This window comes from Scylla paramamosain, chromosome 15 (assembly GCF_035594125.1).
Source record: "Scylla paramamosain isolate STU-SP2022 chromosome 15, ASM3559412v1, whole genome shotgun sequence".
Taxonomy (NCBI): domain Eukaryota; kingdom Metazoa; phylum Arthropoda; class Malacostraca; order Decapoda; family Portunidae; genus Scylla; species Scylla paramamosain.
In genome coordinates, this window is record NC_087165.1 from 5,757,009 (window position 1) to 5,778,511 (window position 21,503).

The 21,503-nt window shown below is 35.6% G+C and overlaps 1 protein-coding gene across 8 annotated transcripts in view; it reads right to left on the reverse strand.

Moving 5' to 3' along the window:
* LOC135107315 (neuronal cell adhesion molecule-like) overlaps positions 1–15,849 on the reverse strand; it is a 111,056-nt gene extending 95,207 nt beyond the window's left edge. For 4 of the 8 annotated variants that reach the window (XR_010271700.1, XR_010271697.1, XR_010271698.1 and 1 more), the window contains exon 1: positions 15,538–15,846. Coding sequence is in view for 1 of the 8 variants with exons in the window: in XM_064017015.1 (XP_063873085.1) it covers positions 15,538–15,555 (18 nt within the window). In the remaining 7 variants the exon portion in view is untranslated. Of the gene's footprint in view, positions 1–15,537 lie in introns of all 8 variants that reach the window. The other 4 variants (XR_010271701.1, XR_010271699.1, XM_064017015.1 and 1 more) reach the window with 2 other exon arrangements.
* Positions 15,850–21,503: the final 5,654 nt, after the last annotated feature.

Below are 21,503 nucleotides of genomic sequence, written 5' to 3' on the forward strand. Positions count from 1 at the left end.
CTTTTTTTCTTTTTCACTCCGTTTGATCCATGCAATCCTTCCCTCCTTGTTGATTGCTTTGCCTTTTAGCTGCTATTCTGCGTCCGGTGTAGGTAACCTATCCAGGTGTTGCAAATTCGTGTTTGTTGAAGCCTCTAGTGGTGGCCGTGAGGAGCCAGTCCCAGTCGAGGCTTGTGCGGTCAATTGAGTATCAAATGCTAGAATTACGTGTTGTCGCTTTCATTCCTTCATAGATATTTTCTATTTGGTGTTAACATTGCTGCATAACTGTTGCTGGTGATAAGCGAGAAAAAATGGCTGATTATTTATACAATCAAAATAATTTATAAGCCTCGGTGTTAATAATACCAATTCAAATTTAAAGAGAAAGAAATCAACATACAAAGCAAACGTAAAGCAAGTTCATCCTCTTCTCAATGACGAGAATCGACACATCCATTGTACAGAAACGGTTTGGTCAACACACAGCTCTTTTAAAAATCCATACCACTGCAAGATATTGAGTATTGTGTGCTGACAACAATGCTAGAATACTGCTCTCAAGCGGCAGAAACTGGAGTATTGAGAATGACGGTACATCAGAGAGATCCTGGGTGCGAGGGATGTGCTGGAGGAAGGAGAGAGGGCAAGATGAAGGTGGTGCTGACACTGGATGAAGGAAGTCAGACCAGAAACGGATGGAATAGATAACAAGAAGGAATCACTCAGGAGGAAAGTTCGGAAAGAGATGGATGCAGGGAACAGAGGCTGAGCACTGCGGGTGACGGAGGCAAAGGATATGAAGGTCAAAATAAATGAATGAGAATATGTCATTGTTCTGGAACATGGAGTAGTTTGTAAGCCTAACTGGCGGCTTGTGAGAAAGGTAGTACGAAAGCAGCAGCAGCAGCAGCAGCACCAGCACCAGCAGCAAGGATGATTGGGGCAGTGAAGAAGCTCCTGTATGAGAGAATGTGGTGTGCTAGATGTAAGGACAATCAGTGTGAAGTATACTGCTCGTTTTGTTGTTTTTTTTTCTTCTACAGAAGTTGCCGTTCCAAAGGCTTGGCTCAGGAGCAATCCAGAGCCAGCTGTAGGATCAAGATCAAGATCTATTGTACTACAAATACCACTACTACTACTACTACTACTACTACTACTACTACTACTACTACTACTACTACTGCTGCTGCTGCTGCTGCTGCTGCTGCTGCTGCTGCTGCTGCTGCTGCTACTACTACTACTACTACTACTACTACTACTCATGTTGCTACTACTTCTACCATCATTACTACTATTCCTGCTGCTGCTGCTACTACTATTTCTACAACCATTATTACCACCACTAACACCACCACCACTTCTACTACTACTACTACTACTACTACTACTTCTAGTAGTAGTAGTAGTAGTAGTAGTAGTAAAAGTAGTAGTAGTAGTAGCAGTAATAATAATAATAATAATAATAATAATAATAATAATAATAATAATAATAATAATAATAATAATAATAAAAACAATAATGAAAATAATAATAATATTTTTTTTTCAAAAATATTGAACAATAAAACCCCAGCCGTTCATACATGTCCTGTCACCACGCAACAGTTGCTCACTTCACACTGTGCTTCACTATAATTTTGCTGGTGTCGAGAAGATGAGACCCGGTCATGCATAATTTAAGGCTGGTGCACTGTACCAGAAATAAGGGCTGATATGTGAATCGTAGAATAACAACATACATTACACTTTGATCAGAGTAACGAGAGTAGACAATTTGTGCCTCAGTTATCAGACGTGCCTCATAAAGGGCAATGCGGGCGTCTCAAGGGGGTCGGAATTTCAGGGGAGATGAGGAAAACTAAAAAAAAAAAAAAACAATCGTGCGGCGCCGTAGGGTGGTGGTGAGATGCAGTACAATCAGATCCTTGTAATTCCGAGGGTGAATGAATATGAGAGTGTGATTTCATATAGTGAAGACTATAATATTACTCTCAAGATGAGCCACGCCCCTGTGGGTGTATCCGTGCAGGCGCTGCGCAGCTCGGTGCTCCACTCTCGCCATAACACTTCCGTGTTCATAATTACCGTAAATTCGTCGACCCCGAAGAGTGCAGGCGAGCATGAGACATTCAATTCGTCATAATGGGAGTTTTAACGCCGCCATAAACCCGCGTGGCGGCGGCCGGCGTGGCGATGATGGCCCCTCGCCGCAACGCAGCGGTGATGAGGGACGGCCTGGTGGTGGGGGGCACGAGTGGTAATGAGGAGGTTCTTCCTTCACCTGATAGCGGCGCCATGCGCTGCCGCACGATTCCTTCACACAATCACTGCAAATTCGGGATAATAGGTTCTCATAGGGCACTCGGTGGGCTGGACGGAGAGGGGGAGAAGCGCCTCCTTCAGGAGGATCCTCAGTCCCGCCAGCTGGTGGTGGCGGCAGTGACGGTGCCGGCCCGATATTGGCAATGATTACACGGATCTGTCTTAGGCATCCGATGAACACACCTGGACGGATACGCACGCACGCACCCACGTTTACACACTTACACACTTACACACACACACACACACACACACACACGCATACGAACCAATAAGGTAAGGTTTTTTTTTTGTTTGTAAATTTTGTTTAAGGTTAATTATGATTATCTAGGTAGTGTTACTTCAATGTGAATGAAACTTTGACACCCATACATATTTTCTGCTTTAAGTAAGGAATATTTCTGTATTATCAGATATATTTCGTAGGAGTGAGTTTCACTATTTTACTAAAGTACGGAACTTAGAAAAAAGATACTCGGATAATTTTTTTTTTTAATTTACAAAACTGAAAAAAAAGTAGAAAACAAATAATATTAATCTTAAAAGTTCATACAAACCAATATAATATGCTTTCTGTAGATTCTACTTAAAGTAAATTATCATTATCTACGCACTGTCCCTGTCATGCCGAAAGCGTCTTTGACACTCACATTTTCTTTCCTTTAATCAAGTAAGATTCATGTAATACCAGATACAGTTTTTCTAGATAGAAAAATGGCCAGCATTCTTTTAAGGTTTGGGCCATTTAAAAAGAAAAAAATAGAAGAAAATATTGATCTACACGCCAATTATATATTGTAAACATGATTAAAAATCTTTAACTCTAGTATTTTGCACTCATACGAATTTGGACGTGCTTCAGAAACGTTGAGAGTAAAGTTTCCTTCTAGCGAACAAATAATTCATAGTTAAAAAAAAAAAAGGTTACTTGCTTTTTGCTATCCCACCCACCGCTCCCTCAGGATCACCGGTACAAAAAGCAGCTACAGTGTATTCAGGAATTACGTCTACTCCTTACTGCCGTGGACGTGAAGTGGTTACTGCTGAGACAAGGCAAGGCAAGAAGACGATGGCGTGTGTATGGCCACTTATGTACTCAGGTTGTCTTCATATTTTTGTCTGAGGGGAGTTGAGGAACAAAAGAAACAGGAGGAGGAAGACAGAAGAAGAAGAAGAAGAAGAAGAAGAAGAAGAAGAAGAAGAAGAAGAAGAAGAAGAAGAAGAAGAAGAAGAAGAAGAAGAAGAAGAAGAAGAAGAAGAAGAAGAAGAAGAAGAAGAAGAAGAAGAAGAAGAAGAAGAAGAAGAAGAAGAAGAAGAAGAAGAAGAAGAAGAAGAAGAAGAAGAAGAAGAAGAAGAAGAAGAAGAAGAAGAAGAAGAAGAAGAAGAAGAAGAAGAAGAAGAAGAAGAAGAAGAAGAAGAAGAAGAAGAAGAAGAAGAAGAAGAAGAAGAAGAAGAAGAAGAAGAAGAAGAAGAAGAAGAAGAAGAAGAAGAAGAAGAAGAAGAAGAAGAAGAAGAAGAAGAAGAAGAAGAAGAAGAAGAAGAAGAAGAAGAAGAAGAAGAAGAAGAAGAAGAAGAAGAAGAAGAAGAAGAAGAAGAAGAAGAAGAAGAAGAAGAAGAAGAAGAAGAAGAAGAAGAAGAAGAAGAAGAAGAAGAAGAAGAAGAAGAAGAAGAAGAAGAAGAAGAAGAAGAAGAAGAAGAAGAAGAAGAAGAAGAAGAAGAAGAAGAAGAAGAAGAAGAAGAAGAAGAAGAAGAAGAAGAAGAAGAAGAAGAAGAAGAAGAAGAAGAAGAAGAAGAAGAAGAAGAAGAAGAAGATAATGATAAAAAGGATGATGATGATGATGATGATGATGATGATGATGATGACAATGGTGAAGAGAAGGAAATAATGATGTTGATGCTGATGATGATGACAATGGTGAAGAGAAGGAAATAATGAGGCTGATGCTGATGATGATGATGACGACGTTGTAAACACACATGAGGAGTGGTCACTGGCATTGTTCTGCAGGGAGAATGGGCAAGAAGGAAGCGGTGGAAGAGGGGAGATAAGAATACGTATTTTTGGCAAGGATGGAAGGGAGGGAGAAAAAGGAAGAGGAAAAGAGGGAGGAGAGAGAAAAGAGGAAACGAAACTCGGGATATATGTAGGAGGCGGTAGATATCGCCTCTCTCTCTCTCTCTCTCTCTCTCTCTCTCTCTCTCTCTCTCTCTCTCTCCACTTAAACTAAAACTAAAAAAAAAAGCATGGACAAAATAAAGACATAAATAACTTGTTTTTCTTTAACTTTCTCTCCCCCACAATTTCCACACTTCTAGGAGCAGCATCAGATCATAGCTCTGTTTTGTTCTCCTGCATTCCTTTGTATTCTTAACCCTCAGTATCTGTTCATCAATATGCAATTCTTTCCATCATCCATCCTTAAACTTCATAGGAATAAATGCAACGTTCACGACACGCGGACACTAAGTTTTAGGTTCTCGTGGGGATAAAATGATTGTTATGCTTTTTCGTTCTTTTTTCTTTTTATTTTTCTTTTGTCACAGAAAACACGGCAATTTTTCTTTATTTCTTCGTTTTTTTTTCCTGCGTTTTCCTTTTTACTTGCATTTTATCTCCATGTTTTTTTTTTTCTGTGTTTGTGTGTGTGTGTGTGTGTGTGTGTGTGTGTGTGGACGCGTGTGCGCAAAAATAAACAAACAGAACCAGGAAAGGGTGCTAAGCCTCAAAGGATTTTTTTTCTTTTAACTTTCCTTAATTTCTTTCTCTTAATGCATTTTTGTTAACATTATATCCTTAACCTAAAAGTCCACTTGGAAAATTACGTAAAGAATATACTTAAAATATCACGAATTGCTTTTGAGAGAGAGAGAGAGAGAGAGAGAGAGAGAGAGAGAGAGAGAGAGAGAGAGAGAGAGAGAGAGAGAGAGAGAGAGAGAGAGAGAGAGAGAGAAAGAGAAGGGGGGGGAGGGAATCAACACACTCCGAAGTCTGGTGCGCCACTCCACACCAGCCAGTACCTTGCCAATGAAGTCAACTATATTATGAGAGGTTTTTCTTGCAACAATTTCCAGTGTTGGGTGTACGTTCCAGCCCAAAGTCCATCCTTCTTTCAATGCTCTTTCTCACCAGCACCGTGACGACACATTCTCTGCTTCCGCGCCTTCATACAAGCTATCTTTTAGCTTAAAAAAAGGACAGGTCGAATAAAGAGACTTTTATGAATGAGCCATTTAAAAATTATAATATATTTCTCAGCTTGTTCAAAAGTTATTAGGAGGCTCAATCCCTTTAACTGGAAAACTCGGTAAACATAACGTTCACTTTTCTGCATTGAAAACTATAATAGCCATAATATTTAGTTTTACTAGTAGTTGCATAAGATTTTTCTTTTCACACAATTTCCCAGGGAGAGTGTGGACAGCAAAGAATGCTGTAGACGTAGTGTGCAGTACCAGCAGCCGTTTCATCATAAGAAATATTCGAGTTTTGACATGTGGCTCCAATTCGTTTCCTACAAAGGTGAAAGCCAAACCTTACCACGCCACGTTGAAAAGGTTTCCTATTCCAGCAGACTTTTTCTTCCCCACACAGCTGTAACTTACCTCTGTGGAAAGATAAGATAAAGTCAGGAAAGTAACATTCCTGCACCACTCCTGGCTGCCTCGTCCAGGCAATAACGACGACGACGACGACGACAACAACAACAATAACCATAACAACAACAACAATAATAATAATAATAATAATAATAATAATAATAATAATAATAATAATAATAATGATAATAAAGATAATAATAATAATAATAATAATAACAACAACAACAACAACAACTTACTGAAAGCTCAAAGAAATATCGCTATTAAATGAACTTGCAAGCAAATGGATTTTTGAAAAAAATGTATGAAGTAATAAAAAAATGGTTATATACCAAAGATTCAAGCAACCATAGTCTACTGCGATTGATGGTGCCTATTAACAATAAGTATACACACACACACACACACACACACACACACACACACACACACACACACACACACACACACACACACACACACACACACACACACACTCCGCCTCCTTCAGGAACCAATCCAGCACCTGCCGTCTCACCTGAAGGCTGCTGTAGATTATTCCGTCACGGCAAGTAATGAAATTTTCTCCCTTAATGAAGATTTATATAACTATGTGCCACACCATTGTCTATTCCATGAATTATAGAATAAGAGATGTACCAGACAGCAGGGAAAGTTGAAGGGGATGATTAGGGGATAAAATCTGAGCCACAATCATCATCATCATCAATCACCACCACTAACATCACCACAGCCACTAACACCTACATCAACGCTACTTCCACCATCAGTATGTCAAATTATGTTCTCCTAATTCAACCATTTCTAATTAGTCAGACGAACACCCTACAATTTCTTTAATGTGGGTTATACAGATCTCTGATGGATAATGGAACCGTCTGACCTACGTCTGTTCTTTTCTTCAATTAAAACACTCCAATATATTGTTTACGGCATTCATGGCCGGCCAAGGATTGAATAAACATGAAGAAAAATCCAGCCGAAGCCGCTCCGCCAAGACAAAATGCAAAAATTCTGTCTGAAACGCAAGACCAGCTTTAACTTGCAGGATGCCTCGAAACTCTTCTCTTCATACTATCTCACTTGCATGCAGGCAGGGAGAGAAGAAGAAAAGCGGCCCGACACAAACTTTTCCAGAATAAAGTAGGTCAAAAAAATTGAAGTTGTTTTCTAAGTGGGTTCATTAAGACGATGAAGAGGAGACGTGACCAGAGGCGTACAGCGTGGTCTGTAAGATAAGAAGCGGTTTTAGAACAACATTAATAGAGACTGAAGTGATGTTAACGTGACGAATAAAAAAATTTCTTTTTTAATAAGGTTGTTTTCCAACCGCCAACATTAGGGTAGCAAAGAGACATGTAATGAGGTGCTGAAAATAGAGAATGTTCCTTGCATAAAGGAGAGACACTGTGCATAAGTCATATATTGTTTTGAGCTCATAAGATAGATAATATGATAGTAAATAATAATAAGGTAGCTTATAATATTAACGTTTTAACCAAGATTCACTTTCAAACAAAATTTAGAGAACAAAAACACACTTTATTTAAAAATACAAAATTTTTTGTATTATTTTCCAGGTCCACAACCTTAAAAAAAAGTTTCCGTTGTGAAAATTTCCAACTGATAATAGAGACAGCCATCTGTGGACCTTTCCTTAAAAAAAAAGTTAAAGTTTAAGTAAATTTTTTTTTAAGTTTAAGAAAAGTGTGTGTGTGTGTGTGTTTTTTATTTTCTATATATATATATATATATATATATATATATATATATATATATATATATATATATATATATATATATATATATATATATATATATATATATATATATATATATATATATATATATATATATATATATATATATATATATATAATCTTTTTTAAGGTTTTCAAAGATATTTTTATCGCAAAAAATTGCATTTTTATTTCACATCCAAATTAAAAAAAAAAAAAAAGTTTTTTCGATCTCGAAATCTTTATCTCCTAGTAGAGATATGCTCTTTACTTGAAGAAAAATATTACGCACTTAAGGTCATAGGCGTAAATAATTATATTGATTTTTTTTTAATAATGTTTAACTTTCACGCAAACTTTAGATACCAAAAAATGTTTTCTGATTGATATGAACGCTAATAGTTCTATGAATATATTTCTTCAACTATCCATGGTTGAAAATCCTACAATTTTGAAAAAAAATTCTGTTCTCTTTTTTTTTTTTTTTTTTTCTGACGTGAACCTTACAAAAAAGTGGAGAAATTTTTAATATCAAAATCTTCATCAGATAACACAGATGTGTTTCTTACATAAAGGAGAGACATGATGCATGAGTCAAATATTTTTCTAATTTCATAAGAACGATGCGTGGACGATATCAATAATCGTTTTAATATTCTGTTATTTTGCAAGAATTTTTTTTCAGTCCCCAAACTTTTGTACTTTAAAGGTCAGAACCTTGGTACTTATCTGATCAGGGACATATTTTTAAATTTAATAATGGATATATATTTAACACTTAAAGAAGAGACATTGTGCGTATATATATATATATATATATATATATATATATATATATATATATATATATATATATATATATATATATATATATATATATATATATATATATATATATATATATATATATATATATATATATATATATATATATATATATATATATATACGAGTATATATATATATATATATATATATATATATATTTTAACTTTAATAGTATTTCACTTCTACAAAAAAAAAAATTATATATATATATATATATATATATATATATATATATATATATATATATATATATATATATATATATATATATATATATATATATATATATATATATATATATATATATATATATATATATATATATATATATATATATATATATATATATATATATATATATATATATATATATATATATATATATATATATATATATATATATATATATATATATATATATATATATATATATATATATATATATATATATGTATATGTATACGATATATATATATATATATATATATATATATATATATATATATATATATATATATATATATATATATATATATATATATATATATATATATACTAAAAAATCAACCTTCAATGATTCATATAAAATTTTTGTACCAATAACTTTTTTATGTTTTAAAATTATGTAATTTTGAAAGAAAATTTTTAATCACCCCAGTATTTTTTTCCTGAAATTATTATTATTTTTTTAATTCAATGCCAAAATTGCTATTTGATAATGTTTCTTATTTAAAGGAGAGACAGTGTGAGTATTCAAATATTCTTTTCAGCATATAAGAGGGTTGCATAGATAATAAAATTTAACCTTAACCATATTTCACTTTTAAACATAATTTTGAAAGTCACACTTTAAGTTTAAGGGATGATAGAAAATTTCTATATCAGCATTTTTGTTCTGTGTTTCCTGTTTTAAATTTCTGCAATTCTGAACAAATAAAAAAATCTGATTTTTTTTTTTTTCTTATTCTAGGCTTTAAAAAAAAAAAAATCCACACCAAAATTTTTGTATGAAAATGGAGAGACTTTTCTTACTTAAAGGAGATACATTGAACATATGCAATTTTTTTTTTGGCTTGTAGTATACAGATAACAAAATTAAAATAAAACCATATTTAATTTTTAAACTAAATTTGGATGGTAAAAAATGCATTTGTAAAAAAATTTTTATCTCAAATTTTTATCTGATAATAGAAATATGTTCGTAACTTGAAGAAAAGAAGTATATATATATATATATATATATATATATATATATATATATATATATATATATATATATATATATATATATATATATATATATATATATATATATATATATATATATTAAGTTGTTTACTTTTTAATGAAATTTAGAAAAAATAAAAGAAAAAACAAGCACCTTATATTGATTGATATATAATTTGTGTATCAATATTCTACTTTTCATGATTTAACATTCTGTGGCGTTGAAAGAAACTTTTTTTTCATTCTAATTTCCAGTTCTGGATATATATATATATATATATATATATATATATATATATATATATATATATATATATATATATATATATATATATATATATATATATATATATATATATATATATATATATATAAAATAAAGTTAAAATATTCAATCTGAAAATATTTATCTGACAATAAGAATATGTTCCTTACTTAAAGAAGAGACATTGCATATACCCATATAAAATATTCTTTTGACTTCTTGGGAGTGGTGTATAGATAATAACCACATTTAACTTTTGAAAGAAATTTAGAAAGTAAAAAAACGAACTTTATGGATTTATATTTCCTACGTCAACATTCTTCTACTTTGCATGATTTAAGATTACATAATTTCAAAAGAAGTTATTTAGTCACGAAAATGACTGATTTTCTTTCTTCGTCTGACCCTAAACATTAAGTAAAAAAAAAAAATCTCGAAATATGATCCCTACGTATAAAAAATTATTGTGCACTATCTACACACCACTTCTTAAGAGTGGTGTGTAGATAGTAACCATATTGAACTTTTGAAAATTTAAAAATATATACTTTCTATATCAGTATTCTTCAGCTTTTCATGATTTAACCTTAAGTAATTTCGTGGGATTTTTTCTAATCGCACTGTGTGTGTGTGTGTGTGTGTGTGTGTGTGTGTGTGTGTGTGTGTGTGTGTGTGTGTGTGTGTGTGTGTGTGTGTGTGTGTGAAGAAAACAAAAGCGACAAAAAAGAAAATCACGTCCTGGTGGTGTGACGGGTAAGGACAGCAGTATAGGAGAAGATGAGATCTTTCAAACCAATGGATGAAGACAAGAAACGTTTTTGATCGAGAAAATTACGTAAACGCACGAAAGAGAGCTGAAGAAGTAAAAAGGAAATGTAAAATCGAGCCTTGGATGAAGATCGGAGAAGATTTACTATAAGACGTACATGGAACCAAGAAGTTACTTTTTAATATGGCTAAAAATTGTAGGAGAGGGAACACATCAGCAGCCTATACAGTAGCTGATAAAAATAGACAAAATTTATTAAGCCAATTGAAATTGATGAAGAACGGCAAGGCTACTGGATGGATGAAATATCTGTACAAGTACTGAAAGCAGGAGAGGAACAAGCATAGTAGAGTGGATGGCAAGCCTATTTAACATCGCATACAGGAAAAAGAAGGGTGCCAGAAGACTGGAAGTTATATGCCCCATATACAAGAACAAAGGCGCAAGAACAGATTGCGCAAATTACAGGGAAATATCACTACTATCATATATGGGTAAACTATATGAAAGGATTATCGAGCACAGAATCAGAAGGGTCGTTGAAACCAAGTTAAACATGTGTCAGTATGGTTTCAGCCAAAGGAAGAAGTACTGTTGACCCTGTTTTCGCTATGAAAATGCTGCTAGAAGAGAGTAGGCAATGTGACAGAAGTAAATACATCCTTTTTGTAGATCTGGAAAAAGCTTTTGATAGGATGAACAGGAACAGGGTCTGGAGTGTGTTGGGTGATGATTATTATGGGATAAACCCAAAATTAATTATGTTATGAAAAAAAAAAAATGTGTATGAAAAATGCCGTAGCCGGGTTAAACGTGGTAAGATAGAGGGAGGGAGAGTGGTTTGAAGTGAGGACAGGAGTGCGACAAGGAGGATTGTTGTCACCTTTGCTTTTTATAATCTATATGGACAGGTGCCATAGAGATGTTGTCGATCCGACAAGAGAAGAAACTTTTGCATATGCGGACGACGTTGCTGTCGTTACAGACTCGCCAGGGGCTTTGCAAAACGTGGTATACAGAAGGCAGGAGTCGATGATAAGTCGATGATAAGTGAGAAAGATGAGAAAGTACCATTAATATTAACACAAAAGAACATTTAACATATGCAGAACGTGTTTTCTTTTAGTAAGGAATATATCTGCATTATCAGATAAAAATTTGAAGATTTTTTTTTTTTTCAATATTTTTAAGGTAATCCTTATTTAAAGTAGAGAAATAGTAGATATATGAAATATTCTTTTTGAGATCATAGCAACAGTGCATAAATAATTATATTAAACTTTCTAACCAGGTTTCACTTTTAAGCAAAAAATAGAAAGCTAAAACCTGTTTTCTTTATTTTTTATTGATATAATCTTTTTGTATCAATATTTTTCTTCTACTTTTTCATGTTTCAAAATTCTAAAATTTGAAGGATACTTTGTATTTCCAATAATTTGTGTTTCAAATTTTAAAATTATTCAGTTTTTAGATTTCTTTTTGCTAAAATAACGTACATGTTATGGGTAGATGAAAAGCCAAAGTGAATAGTCTGTGTATAGTTGTTCCATAAACAATAATAATATAATGACTGAGGCTAAATTACAGGGACGAATGAAAAATTATCCTTTTGTTAGGAGTTATCCTAAACTCTTTACCTTAAATATAAATACTGCCAATATCTTACATTCCTGCAGGCATGATACGTTTCTGTAGTAACTAAACTCAATTTTTCCCTCTCTTTAAACTTAAGAAAATGTCATTTAGTAAATTTAGAGCATGGTTAAAAAGACACCATTGACAGTAAAACAAAGTAGTAGAATAATTCAAACCTTTAGGCAGCTGCAGTGTTATTTCATCTCATCAAAATTGTACATGATTATTCAAATATAATGCCAGGTATATTATATTTACGTAAGATATGTGTGTGTAAGGACGCCCAGTGTGTTGATGTTCTGAATTACCCAACATTACGGGAAGTTCTGCACAAAATACCATCTTCATGATGTAACAGAATATATGTAATTGATGTGATGCAAATGTTCATGCTAGATTATAAATGTTACGTCGTCTAGTATTCTGTTTCAATCATTCTTTTACAAACAAAATTATGTAAAAAAAAATAATTCACTTCGATTTCAGCAGAATGCACGCTGATATTTTAGAAATTCATTATTGAGTTTTCTCAAATGTCAGTTGATGAAGTGGATATGAAAGTGTTGCAAATATGTGTGTGGAATCCAGAAATAATAATAATAATAATAATAATAATAATAATAATAATAATAATAATAATAATAATAATAATAATAATAATAATAAAATAATAATAGTAATAATAAAAACAGCAGTTAGTCGCATCGCCAATAATGATGACATTCTTTCCTTAACTGGATGTAATCTTCTTTTTCTTGGATACTGATTTATTATAACTTGGAAAGAGGACGTAGCGAATAACCTGTGATTCCCCTTCACGTAAGACATGAGTGGAAGGTGGCCCAGTGTGTGAGTAATGGCGTTCTGAAATCACCAACATTACAGAAAACCGTGCACACGTTACCATCTCTGTGATATAACTCAACATAACAATCAGTCTGAGACAAATTTTCATATTAGATTACAAATTTGACAACGTCTAATATCTTCCAGTTTCAATATTTATTTTGGGAACGAAATTATAGAAGAAAACACAATTTCGCATAATCTCTTAATTAAAACACGAAATAATTTTCTTTTATTCATGACCCAGTCTTCTCAAACGTCAATCGATGAAGTGGCAATGATAGCGTTGCGTGAAATCAAGAAATTGTTATAAAAATCATCATCAGTTTTAATCAAATCACTTGACAAATAATAACGAGATTTTTCCTTGACACGATTTAACACTTTTATGGCTTTTCATTTTCTTGGCTACTGATTTAATATAGCATTCATCCAGACAGACTCATTGCCTGAGCAGACATACCACTGTAGTTATATTTTTTGTTCCTTTCATCAACTCAGACGGATAGCTGATGGGCTGATATAATGCTCCGCAACAACCGGATCGCTATAGGGACGAGTTCAGTCTAAGACTCATAACTTCATGGCGTGCGTCAGATGCATGTTGGCTTTGTTACTGCAGGTCAGGTTAATATCGTCTTGTCCTTTGATAGACATGACACAGGCGTGATTAGCACATTGTGACGAAGACTGTGGCTGCTATTGATGGTCTTTAAGTCACGGAAACGAGCCAAAACTCATAAGAAAATAATAATACATGGGGTGCATACTATTATATGTGGCTATCTGGAAATGGTGACGAAATTTAAAACTATTACACAAAAGGGAATGTAAGCCGATGCCTTCCTCAACTGTGGTGAGAATATTGATTGATCATGAATTGTGAAGGATATGGGACCTCTCTCGTTTTTAATTTGCATAAATGAGGTGGTGGTGCATGTTCTCGCGATGATTCGTGTAAATCACTGAACTCCAAGGGCAAGATTAATGACCTCACCGAGGGAAATTTATCAGTCAGACACACCGAGATTAAGGAAGGATGTTGTGTTATGAATCCACCGTGAATGTCCACAAATCCGGGTGACTTATTTCAACACTCAACACACAAGACACCAAGCGCCACTCGACAATATTTACGGTTTTCCTTTATCGCTGTGGTATCGTGGTATCGTATTTCAACCATGTTCCTATGTATACAATATTTTGCGAAGTTTTATGAGTAATATCGATTAGCTCTTTCATAATATTGCACGTTATAACATCCTTGTTTCACATTAACGCAAAGGACAAACCAGGCTTTATGTTTCGTTTTTTTGTATTATTCTTGTTAGTTTTTCTCGATCTCTAAACTTTCTTCGCCAGGCCAAACATGTGTTACTTTTACTCCGTTTGTCATCCCCTCCCTTTCTTCTCATCAATCTAATTAATAAGACGCTGTTCATTACTTCTTCAGAATCAACAACAAAAAAAAGTTCTTCAGAATCAACAAGAAAAAAAAAAGTAAAATCCATGCTCAGTTAAGAACTTAGATATTACAATATTATCGTTCATTATTCAATCTACATTTCTTATTACTTGTCGCTTGTTCATTTTCTGCATTTATCAAAGACGTCAGAAAAGGTTTAATCTTGGATTCAATAATGATTTAGTAATGAGTGAGAAAGTAATTGCTAGTTTGGGTACTGATAATAATAAAAATTATTTTGATCTCACTGAAAAAGAAAAATATTCTTATGCATCGTGTAGTAAAAATATTCCTGTTACAATAAAACATTGTAACTTTTATTACAAGCCAATTTCTCGCGGGACTCAACATTTTCAACTGATAGCCAATCAAGAAATTAATTTCTCTATTATATCAAAATTATGTATACTGAAATATTACACTAAAAAATGGGTCATTCTTTTTTTCTACTCTGCTTATTAGCTTTACATATACATCGCACACCCACTAATATTGGTTATTTGCATGTATTCCCTCTTGAGACATGTGTGTGTGTGTGTGTGTGTGTGTGTGTGTGTCCTTAATTAACTAGACTGCCACAAAGATATACCTGCTTTTGTTGGCTTGTATGTCTTGAACAGTACACCCATACATGTAAGTCCATCAATTTTAATCTCACAAGCATCTTAACATAACGTGATACGGAAACTGAAACTGTCAAGTACCACTGACAATTCTGTTTACATGACAATCTCATTCACACACAAAGCAATGCAAAAAAAAACAAAAAAATGTCACTAATATAGACACACAGCAAAGCGGAATAAAAACAAGGAATTTGGAAAGAAAAGGGAAGGAAAGAGGTATTGCCAGTACTCACCGATCGGTCACCAAGCATGTGGACGCGGCAGGGCAGGAAAGACGTCTGGCCCGAGATGACGGTGACGTTTGTGGGCGAGTGTGCGAAGTAAGGGCGTGGCCGACCCTCCCACCACTCCTCGGATTTCACGTGTAATGTTCCTGCAGGAGGACAAATGTGATTAGCGTGCGTGTGTGTGTGTGTGTGTGTGTGTGTGTGTGTGTGTGTGTGTGTGTGTGTGTGTGTGTGTGTGTGTGTGTGTGTGTGTGTGTGTGTGTATGTGTGTGTGTGTGTGTGTGTATGTGTGTGTGTGTGTGTGAATACAAAGACGTTCTTTTACATACACACAATTTCTCTGCATACCTTTGAACCAGTATTTCTTTTTGTGCGGATCAACATTCTCCACACTCCTGAGGCATGAACCACCGCCGCCCCTACACATTTGTTCCCACCGGACAGACGCACACTGACGCGCAACAGGCATTTGCTACAACAATGATTTATCATCCAAGGTTCTTTTCCTTCTAAGCAAGCAGTGAGTGGAAACATAGGCCGTTAATCACACTCCCCTGCAGCAAACATCCCCTCAGTGACCGATGCAGCGGGGACCAGTCAGCATGTCACGGGAATAAATCTTAATTGTGGAAAGATTTTTACACAATTTCATCGCGTCTGCACAAAATGTCAAGGTTGACAGCACCACTGATGCAAAGGCAGAGAAAAAATGCCTACTGATAAAATACTTTATCTTATAAAAGCATTACATCGACTGCTACCACTGCAGGTAATGAGTAAAATGCTTGGTAACGCTGCAATGGTTCTTAAATATATGCAAGTTGTTATTAGTTCGTCACAACAGGTTGGTCATGCCCTCAATTTTTGTATCTACGGTGTTGACAATACAGCTCTGGCACGATTAGGTTCAAGAGATACTCTATAATTATTAGTACTGCAGGTGAGGGCAAAACAATTTATTTCCTTTATCCAACAGGTGTTTTATGTGAAAGAAACAACGTGCAAGCACAGAGGAAAAGATCATAGCACCGCCAAGTGCCCCAAGCCAGTGTTACAGGGATACTGCAGTAACGACAACACAGGACTCCTCGGCAAGACAAGGTGTTGTCGTCAGCGATAGATATTTATTTATTTATTTATTTATTTATTTATTTTTATTTTTTATGTAGGAGGGGCACCAGCCAAGGGCAACAAAAATTACAAATAAAAAAAAAAAAATAAATAAATAAAAATAAAAGGCCCATTGCGGTACCGGTCCCCGTATAGAGTCGAAAGCAGTAGTCAAAAATACAGTATAAATGTCTTGGAATCTCCCTCTTAAAAGAGTTCAAGTCATAGGAAGGTGGAAATACAGAAGCAGAAAAGGAGTTCCAGAGTTAACCAGAGAAAGGGATAAATGATTGAGGACACTAATTAACTCTTGTATTATAGAAGTGGACAGAATAGGGGTAAAAGAAAGAAGAGTCTTGTGCAGCGAAGGCGAGGGAGGACAGAAGGCATGCAGTTAGCAAGGTCAGAAGAGCAGTTGGCATGAAAATAGCGGTAGAAGACAGCTAGAGATGCAACACTGCAGCGATGAGGAAAGACGCTGTCTACTGCCTCCTCCTGAAAAAGGTAGGCAGTGAACTCTCTCCCTCTCTCTCTCTCTCTCTCTCTCTCTCTCTCTCTCTCTCTCTCTCTCTCTCTCTCTCTCTCTCTCTCTCTCTCTCTCTCTCAGCATGCTTTCTTTAATATGAACGCATTTACCAACGTGAGCCAATTTCCCGCTTTAGGAAGCATTTAGCCTCGTCAATTTTTTTTTTTTTTTATTTCTGGTTGTTTAATTAGTACTTTTATATCAAAAATAAAATTACAATTTCTTCAGAGTTTTACTGTAAAGTTGTGTTTGGCTGCCGTGGTGGAGGCGTGGTGGTGTGACGTGTGCTGATGTGGTGGTTCAATAGCGTGGTGGTTTAGTAGTGGTGTGGCTGTGTGGTGGTGCTGCGGCCAGCCTCGATGTTTTGATTGTTTTGCTTACCATTTTTATTTTAGGTGTGGAGAACGCCAACCAACCACAACAAATGGGAAAAAAGTAAGTTGAATTACATCTTCCTAAAGAAACGAGATATAAAAACGAGATCCCCAAATTGGCACCTTAGTTAAGTCACAAAGACGTCTTGATACCCTCTTGGAATTTTTCAAGGATTTTAAAAGAGATAAATGATTCGGCTGAGACCATTAAGAAATCGTGAAATAACTCCCAGATTGTGTTACGAGGAGTTAAAGTTAATGTTCAATCGTGCTATACTAGAGGGGCACAGCTAACAGGAATGTTTGTATAAAAATATAAAACGGACAGTACTCGTACATTAATTGCTAAGATGTGGAAAGATTAATTAGCCTCTATGCAGGGAATGTGAATTTCAGCAAATCCTGACAGCACGACGCGGCGAGTGATATCAAGCCACCACGAAACCCAACCTTGTAGAGAGACATGCAACAATGCCGGGGGAAAATAACGTTTTATATTTTAGCGATTACTTATGTGAATTTATTTTAAACCAGAAAACTATTTCCTTTATTTTATCAAAATTAAATGGAAGCTACATTGTATGTATTCTTTCTAACATGTGAATTGCATGCTGAATTTATATATATATATATATATATATATATATATATATATATATATATATATATATATATATATATATATATATATATATATATATATATATATATATATATATATATATATATATATATATATATATATATATATATATATATATATATCACGCTTTGTCTCCTGCTTAGAGTGTGGAGCCAAAAACTTTTGTGGTTCCCTTTTGACCAGTCTCTCTCTCTCTCTCTCTCTCTCTCTCTCTCTCTCTCTCTCTCTCTCTCTCTCTCTCTCTCTCTGTAGTGGTGCCATTCCTGGTACTCCAGATTTAATCTGTGGCTGCTCAGACGGAACAGCATAATGTGACAAATATATCAGTTTTCTTCATTGAGGCAAAATTCATAAATGATTGACAGCACGAAATGGCACAACGGCCCTAACTAGCCGCCTGCTTTCATCTGATTTCGGTTCAGAGTTAATGAACGCACTGCTGTGATTCAGAAACACATTATTCAGCTATCTTAGCGAAATCATATGAATGATAATTAGATGGAGGAGGAGGAGGAGGAGGAGGAGGAGGAGGAGGAGGAGGAGGAGGACGAGGAGGAGGAGGAGGAGGAAGATGCTAACAAAAACAGTATTTGATATAAAATAATAACATTGTTGATAATGAGAATACATAATCTACTCAAAATATATAGTGTTAAAATATCTTGCACACACACACACACACACACACACACACACACACACACACACTCAACAGCTACAGCTAGAGAGTGTGCAGAAAAGGGCGTGCAGGGTCATCCTTGGCCCTGCATACACCACCTATGAAGAAGCCCTGACCACCCTGAGTCTGTCCAGAATATCCACCAGGCACCGAGAGGCTCTGGAGAAGTTTGGGAAGGGACTACTGCATCATCCGCGTCTCAGAGACATGCTGCCGCCCGACGCGCCTCGCCCTGTCCGTGCCACCAGACACCACAACAAAATAACGCCCCTGAAGGCGCCGCGCACGGACCGGTACAGACTCAGTGCGATTCCCACCATGGTGCGAGCCATCAATCAATAGTATTTACCTCCTAGATTAGTCTTACCGTTAGGATTAATGTTAAGTTTTTCCCCATCCCCTATGTACATTTTCAGTTTGTCAACTGCCTAAATAATAAACCGTTTATTATTATTATTATTATTATTACATACTGCCGCCTGACGCGTCTCGCCACCAGACACCACAACAAGATAACGCCCCTAAAGGCGCCGCGCACGGACCAGTACAGACTCAGCGCGATTCCCACCATGGTGCGAGCCATCAATCAATAGTATTTCCCTTCTAGATTAGACTTAGCTTTAGGATTAATGTTAAGTATTTCCCCACCCCCTCTGTACATTTTCAGTTTGTTAACTGCCTGAATAATAAGCCGTTTATTATTATTATTATTATTATTATTATTATTATTATCATTATTATTATTATTATTATTATTACACACACACACACACACACACACACAGTCTTCGCCTGCACCTCAACAGGGCACCGAGACGCGGGGGGTTATTGTCCCCTATGAGCTACAGAGTGATGCATGTGTATGTGAGATTCCAGTTCTACCCATCCGACTTTAGAACCTCTTAGGTCTTACAAGCACGTGGGTAAGCCTGTAGGTAAATTACACATAAGCACGCGCAGCCACAGCCACACCTACTCACCCCAAAACACTGTATGCCTCATAACACTCTCCCCAACAGAAGAGCTTTATCTGTTGACAGAATCAGTTTTATCACAATCTGAGGCTGTGTTTCCAGCAGCGAGTTCTCAGCTGTGGACCATTTCGCGGCCCCAATAACTGTCACTGTCTTACGTGCATAACATAAGCCACCAGTCACTCGTTTCCATAAAGGCCCGCTGACCGCCACGTGACCAACGACTTCCCTCTGCCACGCGCTTCACTTTTCCATCTCATTCACGGTAGAGCAGGTTGGTATGGAGTGCGGCAAACAAGACCTTTGAACATGGGAAAAACCATATTTTTCTATATTCTTATTATTTATTTGCCAAGCGAAAAAAACTACAACTATAAATTTTTTGGTCTCGATATCAAGTTCAAGTATGAAGTAACAGTTTGATTGTTCTTCGTTATTATTTGTTGAAACATGAAGGAAATTAAACTAAAGAATAAAAAAAATCCACCATTGAATAAATGAACTGACCAATGCACTGAATAGATAATAAAAATAAATCCATATGTTGAATAAACAATAAGATAATTTAGCATCAAACGGAATGGGGAAATACAACTAAACTAATACACTTAAATTTAGCCTCTATAAAAAACAATAATAACACTTCATTATCAGTACATCAATCTAATCAATAAATAAAAGGCCCTTGAGCAGCAGGTGTCGTTAGCGCAAGTAGCTTGAGGGGGTAAGGGACGAAGTATGTCCTCACTCTCTCCCTCCCAGTGTGCACAAACTGGAGCAGTCAGTCCGAAGTTAAGGTGCCGTCCATCCCACCAATCCGCTAGCCCGCGCTCCTCGCAGTATAAGCAAACATGCATCTCTCTCTCTCTCTCTCTCTCTCTCTCTCTCTCTCTCTCTCTCTCTCTCTGTGTGCCTCAATTTCTTAAGACGCTTTGCTCTTTCCTTAGGGCTACATATTTTCAACGGCTACAAAGATGATTAATCGGGTTCACAAAAGTGTTTTCTCATAAACAGAATATTTTTTTCACTCTCATTAAAGTCATGAGAGCACTCTTGAGAACCCCCAGTAACTTCTTGCTGAAAGTAATTGAAGTAAGACGCGAAAATTTTAAGAATACGGACCTTGTTTCAGGTAAGAAAGGAAACACTTATGCTGCAGATTGTGCTATATAATTAACAAAAGAAGCCTGGAGCGACGCGGGACGCTGCCAGACGGGTTACAGAATTGTAAGTCTCCTTCAGTTATGTCATACATAATAAATAACACAAATATACATTAAATATAAAGGAGTCTAGAAGCCTATCACCAGCGCTCTCTCTCTCTCTCTCTCTCTCTCTCTCTCTCTCTCTCTCTCTCTCTCTCTCTCTCTCTCTCTCTCTCTGTTCGCTTCAGATGGCCGCACGTACACACTGCAGACTGTCACAATAACAGTCATGATAAAGAACAAGCGTAAAGGCAAACAAAAATGACAGACAAATATGCAACTAAATAGATATGTGTGTGTGTGTGTGTGTGTGTGTGTGTGTGTGTGTGTGTGTGTGTGTGTGTGTGTGTGTGTGTGTGTGTGTGCGCGCGCGCGCTGAAATGGGTGAAAAGCGAGCTGACGACAAGACAAAATTCAGTTATAGTAAAAATATTCCTATCACGGACGAGTGTTACAATTGC